Source organism: Otolemur garnettii, unplaced genomic scaffold, assembly GCF_000181295.1.
Source record: "Otolemur garnettii isolate 467f Iridium unplaced genomic scaffold, OtoGar3 scaffold00005, whole genome shotgun sequence".
In the NCBI taxonomy this organism is placed as follows: Eukaryota; Metazoa; Chordata; class Mammalia; order Primates; family Galagidae; genus Otolemur; species Otolemur garnettii.
This window is the reverse complement of record NW_003852400.1, coordinates 41,410,674-41,419,167: the sequence shown is the minus strand read 5'-3', so window position 1 is coordinate 41,419,167 and position 8,494 is coordinate 41,410,674. Positions and strand designations below refer to the sequence as shown.

At 36.1% G+C, this 8,494-nt stretch overlaps 1 protein-coding gene across 1 annotated transcript in view; it reads left to right on the top strand.

Annotated features, from left to right (window-relative positions):
• The window catches only part of IL31RA (interleukin 31 receptor A), a 61,992-nt gene that overhangs the window by 24,402 nt on the left and 29,096 nt on the right, over nucleotides 1–8,494 (top strand). Inside the window, exon 6 of the mRNA XM_012811877.2 lies at nucleotides 6,510–6,661. Within this exon, the coding sequence (XP_012667331.2) occupies nucleotides 6,510–6,661 (152 nt within the window). The remainder of the gene's footprint in view (nucleotides 1–6,509; nucleotides 6,662–8,494) is intronic.

Here is an 8,494-nt window from a genome sequence, read left to right as displayed (position 1 = left end):
AAAAAAAAAAAAAAAAAAGTCTCACTACTCTTTCAGACTCTTTTTTTTTTAACCATTTACTTTTAAAATTACAGCTTTATCAAAATATCCTTGTGTATCAGTTCACTATAAATGTAAGGTATTTTTCTGGACTCTCAATTCTAATCCATTGATCTGTATTTTTGTCTTTAGGCCAATACTATGCTGTCTTGATTATTGTAGCTTTATAACAAGTTTTGAAATTGAGAAAATGAACCCTACAACTGTATTCTTTTTCAAGATTGTTTTGGTTATTGGGTTCCTTGTGTTTTCGTATGAATTTTAGCATTAGCTTGTCAATTTCTGCTGAGAAGTCAGCTGTTATTTTTTTTTTTAATTGAATGGTAACTATGTACATTAATGCCCTTCTGGGGTACAGTGTAGGGTTTTCACATGCAATCTGAAATACTTCCATCAAACTGCTCAACACAGCCTTCATGTCATTTTCTCAGTCATTGCTTCAAAACGTTCACATTCTACTCTTAGAAAGATTCACCTTTACCCCATAAGATAAACCTCAGAAGTGATCCCTCCAAACCCCCTCCCTCCACCCATTCCCTCCTCCCTTCTCCCTCCCCCCTCCCCATATGTCAGCTGTTATTTTGATAGGGACATTGTTATCTTCATAATATAAAATCTTTCAATCCATGAAGATGGGATATCTTTACAATTATCTAGGTCTTCATTAATGTCTTTCCTTCATTTGTTTTATTTTTTAGTGTACAAATTTTACATTTTTTTGGTTAAATTTATTCCTAAATATTTTATTCTTTTTGATGCTATTGTAAATGGAATTGCTTTCTTAATTTCAAGATTGTTCATTATTAGTGTATACAAATATAACTGATTTTTGTATGTTGATCTAGTAATTGGCCACCTTGTTGAACTCGTTTATTGGTTCTACTATATTTTTTGGTTTATTCCTTAGGATTTTCTGTATATAAGATCATGTCAGCTGCAAATATAATTTTATTTCTTTCTTTCCAGTTTGAATGCTTTTTATTTTTCTTTCTTGCATCTGTCCAGAACTTTCAGTACAATGTTGAATAGACATGGTAAGAGCAGACATCCTTTTCTTGTTCCTGATCATAAGAGAAAACATCTAGTCTCTCACCATTAACTATGATGTTAGCTGTGGGTTTTTGCAGTTTTTTTTTTTTTGGTGGGGCTGGGTTTGAACCTGCGATCTCTGGCATATGAGGCCCATGCCCTAACCTTTAAGCCACAGGCGCCATCTAGCTGTGGGTTTTTATAGATGCTCTTTATAAGTTGGGAAAGTTTCCTTCTATTTATAGTTTGTTGAGTGTTTTCTTATCATGAGGAGGTGTTGGATTTTGCCAAATGCCTTTTTCTGTATCCATTGGGATGATCATGTGGTTTGTCCTTCATTAAAATGGTATAGTACGTTGACTGGTTTTTGTAAGTTAAACAAATCTTGTATTCCTGTGAGAAATCCCATTTGGTCCTTTTGCTGATGAATTTGGATCCCTAGTTTTCTACTAAGGACTTTTGCTTTTATATTCAAAATGGATATTGGTCTGATATTTGCTTTTCATATGATGCCTTTTTTTTTTGGTATCAGTGTAGAATGAGTTGGAAAGTGTTTCCTCATCTTCTATTTTTTGGGAGAGTTTGTGAAGGGTTAGTGTTAATTCTTCTTTTAACTTTTAGCAGACTTCATCAGTAAAGCCATCTGGGTCTTGGCTTTTTTGTGTGTGGGGGGGGAGTTTTTTGTTTTGGTTTCTTTTTAAAATTATTTTTAAGAACTCCCTTTGGAAGGCTTAGCCTACACTGTCAACACTGATGTTACCTCATGCTAACAGACATTGCTAAGTGGGGACTTACTTTTGCCATTTTATTATTTATTTTCTGTATATTTTATAGCTTTTGATCTGTAGTTTCTTCCATTACTGCCTTATTTTATGTTTAGCTGATTTTTTGTGGTGACATGTTTTGATTTTATTCTCATTTCCTTTTGTATGTTTTCTTTTCTTTTCTTTTTTTTTTTTTGTATATTTTCTACAGATATTTTCTTTGTGGTTACCATGGGGATTACAAATAGCATGTAAAGTTATAACAACCTAATTTGAATTGATACCAACTTACCTTCAATTGTATACCAAACTCTAGTTCCTCCACAGTTCCATTACCCTCCTCACTTTATGTTATTGATGCCACAAATTATATCTTTACCCATCGTATATCCATTAACATAGAGTTAGAATTATTTTTTATGCATTAATCTTTTAAATTCTTTGGAAAATAAAAAGAGGAGTAGTAAACCAAAATTATAATACCACTATCTTTTATATTTGTTCATGTATTTAAATAGACCAGAGATTTTTATATCTTCATCTGGCTTCAAGTTACTATTTAGTGTTGTTTCATTTCCACCTGAAGGACTCCCTTTAGCATTTTTTGTAGAGCAGGCCTACTGGTAATGAGCTTCCTCAGCTTTTATTTATCTGGGAATGCCTTAATTTCCTCTCACTTTTGAAGAACAATCTTGGCAAATACAGAATTCTAGTAAACATTTTTTTCTTTCAGCACTTAAAATATACATGGGTCACTAGGATAGTTTTGAGAACTGTATTATGGTCCATTATTTCACTTCCATGAAACACAGTCCACAGGCATCCTTTCTGATTCACCTGTGCTGGGCTTATAGGTGTTACTGGGAGGGTTTCATTTGTTTTTGTCCATGTGGACTTTACGTTTCTTGATTTTTGTGTATCTCAAAAATATCATAATGACCCATGTATCATCCCATTGCCTTCTGGCTTTTAAGGTTTTACTGAGAAATTATCTGATAATATTATTGAAAAACTCATGTATGTGATGAATTACATCCCTCTTGCGCCCTTCAAGATATTATCTTTGTCTTTCTACAATTTGGTTGAAATGTATCCTAATGTGGCTCTCTTTGGGTTTAGCTTACTTGAGATTCATTAGGATTCTTGGATTTTTGGATTCATGAATTTCATCAAATTTGGAAAATTTTTGGCCACTATTCAAATAATCTCTCTGCTCTTTCCTCTCTTCTTTCAAAGACTTTCAGAATGTGTGTGTTGATCTTTGTTCTTTTTTCTCTTTATCCTCCTCAGACTCAATGTTTTCATTTGTCTTACCTTCAAGTTTACTAATTGTTTCTTTTGCCTGCTCAAATTTACTGTTGAACACCTTTAGTGATTTTTTTTGTTTGATTTTGGGTTTTATAGTTTTTAGCTTCAGAATTTCTGTTTGGTTCCTTCTATAATTACTGTCTCTTTGTTGATAGTCCCATTTTGTTCATATATTGTTTTCCTAATTTCCTTTAGTTTTTTTGCCCATGTTTCCTTTTAGCTCTTTAAGCATATTTCAGACAATTGTTTTAAAGTCTTTGTCTGGAACTCTAATGTCTTGACTTCCTCAAAAACAATTTCTGTTGATTTATTTTGTTTATTTAAATTGGGCCATGTAAGAGGGACTTTACCTAACAAACTGCAATCAGTGTAACCTAAAATTCTTTGTACCCTCAATGAATCGCAAACAATTAAAAAAAAAAGTCAGACATCCCATTCCAAAATAAAATAAATAGGGCCATGTTTTCTTATTTCTTTGTATGCCTTATAATTTTTGTTACTATTGAAAATTGAGTATTTGAAAAAATATTCACCTCTCCTATTCTTTTTAGAATGGCTCTGTGCTGGGCCAGTCCTTCATAGATTAGCTGGGTTTATTCTGAACCTAGGAAGCAGCCTAAAGTGGAAGGTTAAAATCAGTTCAGGTCTTTTCTGAGCATGCATCTTGTCTGGGCCTGTTTGGTGCTTTCTCAATTGTCCTGAATACATAGCTGCTTTTGAATGTCTTAATTTTTCAAAGAGTCTCCTGCAGTTTTTCCTTAGGACTTTATTAGTCTCTTGTCTGTCTTCAGCTATAATTCCTTGATCCAGGCTTCTGCAGGTCTGTAATCTCCCTGCAGCGTTTATGGGCAGTGCCTCTCCTTTTCCTGCCTGAAATTCAGGTTAGGTGAAACAGAGAATAGTCCTTTAGTTTGCCTTTAGATAGGTTAGAATATTGTAAATAAGTTGTTCTGTGCTTCCTCCAGTTGGAAGAAGGGAACTAGATAGGAACTGGGCTACCATCTTCTCCATGATGTGCATGGGGGGAGGTGGGAGCAAGGGCAAGTAAGACAGCCACAAAATTTTTTCCTACCACTTTGAAGGTGACTTTTTCTTAATTGAGTGTTTATAGTTTCTGAAAACCTTGGACTGGTATCCAGAGCTTCTACAAAGTTAATTCAGCCAGCTTCTTTCTTTTTAAAAAATGTTTCCTTAGGGGTATAAGAACTTACCTGTTGCTCAGTACATGTCAATTCTTAATGAGCTATTCTAGAGCCATTTTTAAGCAGAGGAAATATTAATAATTCATATCTCCTTGTTGATAGAATTATAGAATTAAATGGAGCTGTAATGAGGATTTGTGTTTACTCTGACTGGCTGACTGGAGGCAGTCTAGTGTAATGGTAAGAGCAGGAACTTTGGTGTGGATGCAAATGAATCATAGGCTGGCTTCTTATTGAAAGTAATTTTATTGTTTTACATCTCAGTTTTGGCTAAGTGTGGTGGCTTATGGTTGCAATCCCAGTACTTTGGAAGGCTAAGGCTGGAAGATCACTTGAGCCCGTTATTTAAGACCAGCTTGAGCCAGGTAGTGAGACCCTGTATCTACAAAGAAAATTTTGTTTTTAAATCTCAGTTTATCTTCTATAATAAATGTTAGGTGGTTGAGAGGAGTCAACAAAATGAGTTACCTAAAAAAAAATATTTATCAAGTGCTCAATTAGTATCATTAATCTTATGGAGTTCCCGGATGTCTGTTGTTGACAGTTCTACCCACTGAATAGCCACATAGATTGATGAAACTCTTTAGTTCCAACATAAGTACACATTCTGTTTTGAGTGGCCATCAAAGGATATCCAAATATTTCTACTCAGTTAATGTTTTTAAGTCCATGACTCTGAGGAGGGATTTTTCTCTGTGAAATTCTTCAGGAATTGCAAAGATTAAAAAGATGATAGTATTCAATTCTAGTTAAGCAAGGGTAAAGTGAAATGTGTAGTCACACTGTTAATGGAAACTGAAATTGGTGTAGCCTTTCTGGAAAGCAAAATGGCGCTATGTGGCAGCAGCCCTGAAAATATGTCCTTTTGGCTCGGCGCCTATAGCTCAACCGGCTAAGGCGCCAGCCACGTACACCTAAGGTGGCGGGTTCGAATCCCCAGCCCGGACCTGCCAAAAAACAATGACGGCTGCAACCAAAAAATAGCCGGGCGTTGTGGCGGGCGCCTGTGGTCCCAGCTACTTGGGAGGCAGAGGCAGGAGACTCGCTTGAGCCCAGGAGTTGGAGGTTGCTGTGAGCTGTAATGCCACTCTGCCCAGGGGGACAGCTTGAGTCTCTGTCTCAAAAAAAAAAAAAAAAGAAAAGAAAATATGTCCTTTTACCCAGTCAGCCTATCCCAAGGGTTCTAATGAAACCATCGCATCAAAAATGCAGAGAAAGATGCAACTATCACCCATTTATTCATCTACTTAAAAAATATATGATACTTGCTAAGAGATAAATATTTATTAATTCTGGACTGTGATCAAAACCAGCTTCTGTCCTCAAGGAGCTTTAAATTAAAATTGAAAAACTATGAATGTGCAATAATAAAGCAATGATCAAAAAAAGTTATTCATCTTAAGGTGGGATATTATGAAGATTTAAAAATTAATGTTTTGAAGAATTTTTAATGACAGTGGATATTTGCTGATTTTTGCATAATGTTACTTAAAAAAAAAGCTTTATTTAGAATAATATCTATTCTATTTAATAATATTCTATTTCAAAGATATGCAAAGAATTATGCCAAAATGTTAATGAGGGTTATCTCTGGTTCATGGTATTATGGATGATTTTAAGTTTTTTTTTTTTTTTTAATTTTTCCACATTAAAAAATTTTTCAATAGTGAGCATCCAAGCTCTCTGCTACTTTTATAACCAGAAAATTACGTATTTTCAAAGAGAGAAATGTGGGGCTAGAATGTTTGCAGTGGGCAAGGAAAATGAAAAGTGCTTTCAAGTAGATATTCCTTCAACCTGGGAGTGTAAAAAAGAGACCTTGGGAGAGGGGAGGGTAAATAAGGGAAGCAGCCTATTTTTTGGTTGTGTGGTCTCTTTTTACTTCCCTTCTGCTGGGCATAGGATATGACCCAATAGGCTGATTTGCAGAAAAAGCACAGGTATGTATTTTTTTTTCCCATGGGTGTTCCTTTTTCTGGAGGAGCTAGGGTAAGTGCTGGCATTCTTTTTATACAGCCTTGCAAATGCCATCTGCATATAGCAGACCACAAAGTATGCACTGTCATTACCTTTCTAGGCTTGTTTTTTTCTCCAAGTTTGGGTGGATGCTACTAATATGGTTTCATCATTTTGCAAATATGGAAACTATATGATTTTTTATTTTCAGCAAAAACTGAACCACCTGGGATTCTCAGTGTGAAACCAGTTTGGGGCATCAAACGAATGGTTCAAATAGAATGGAAAAGGCCCAAGCTGGTACCTTCTTCATCTCATTTAAAATACACACTTCGATTCAGGACAGTCAACAGTACCACCTGGGTAAGTTGTGCCTTTGCAATGTTCTGTTAGAGGACCTGAGGAAGAGAATCCTTGAGGACTTCTGTTGGGCTGGAATTGTTGTTTTCTCTTTCTACATTGAGAATAGAAGAGAGACAATATGGAGTGCTTTCCTTCCCAATTTTCCATTTGGACCTTTTAGACTGGAAAAGTGTTGTACCATAGGCATTTTGCCTTCTGAGCACAGGACATATTAAAGAGTGAGAAATTGACTTTTATATTCGATTCAGGTTTGTCTCTGGCTGTGTTGGCTGCCAGAGATTTTATGGTTTGGCCGTTTTATTTTTAATTTTTCCAAACTTTCATAAAATTGTGAAGTATAACACACATTAAAAAAAGTAAACAAAACAAAGCATTTAGCAAATTATTAAGTCAGTGCTCATGTAAAAATCACTGAGGTCAAAAATAGAACCAGTAGGGTGGCACCCATAGCTCAGTGGATAGGGCACCAGCCACATACACCAAGACTGGAGGGTTCAAACCCAACCCAGGCCAGCTAAACAGTAATGACAACTGCAACAACAACAACAACAAAAGTCCCAGCTACTTGGGAGGCTGAGGCAAGAGAATCACTTAAGCCCAAGAGTTGGGAGGTTGTGGTGACACCACAACACTCTACTGAGGGCAACACAGTGAGACTCTGTTTCAAAAAAAAGAGGGCTGTGCCTGTGGCTCAAGGAGTAGGGTGCCAGCCCCATATACTAGGGGTGACAGGTTCAAACCCAGCCCCAGCCAAAAACTGCAAACAAAATAAAACAAAACTGTTGCAGTATGCTCCTTCTCCCTTTAGAGCTATTCTGATTTGCATGGTAATCACTCCTTGCTTTTATTACAGTTTCACCATTTAAGTCTGTACACTCCTTTTTTAAATTGGGGTTCATTGAGGATACAAAGAACAAGTTTACATTGATCGCATTTGTTAGATAAAGACCCTCTTATACTTATGTCCTGCCTACCACACCCTGTGACCCTCCTACCCCTCCCTCCTTCCCTTTCTCTGCTCTCCCCATCCCCCACCCCCACTGTGTACTAGGTCATTAATTGTCCTCATATCAGAATTAAGTCTGTACACTTGAAAAACAGAAGAACTAGGCTCTCTTTCCTGGATGAAGGAGTGCCCAGTAGAAATATATGAGGAACTATAAATGAAATTCATAGGTTTTGTATCATTTTATGTTATCTTTATGTCTGTCTCTCAATATTGTGCTTTTAGGGCTAAGTGCAATGATGCACATCTGTAATCCCAGCACTGTGGGAGGCCAAGGCAGGAGGATCACTTGAGGCCAGGAGTTTGAGACCAGCATAAGCAACACAGTGAGACCTTGACTCTACAAAACAATTTTTTAAATTTAGCCAACTGTGGTAGCACACACATGTAGTTCTAGCCACTCAGAAGGCAGGAAGATCATTTGAGCCTGGAAGTTCTAGGTTGCAGTGATTGCACCACTATACTCCAGCCTGGGTGACAGAGTGCAACCTTGTTTTTTTTTTTTTTAAATGCTTTTAAGATTTATTCATGTTATATGACACTGAATTTTATACACTTTCATTGCTATGTGGTATTCCATTGTATGAACACAGTGGGATTGTGGCTTTAATTTGCATTTATCTGACGTTTAATGAGGTTGTACACCTGTTTCATATGTTTATGGGCCATTTGGATTCCTTCTTTGTGAAGTACTGACGTAAGCCTTATGCACATTTTTTTCTATTGGATGGTCTGCTTTATTTTTTAATTGACTTGTTGGCCTTCCTTGTATATTCTATTTGTGAGTTGTTTATTTTTCTTTTTTTTTTTTTTTTTTTGAGACAGAG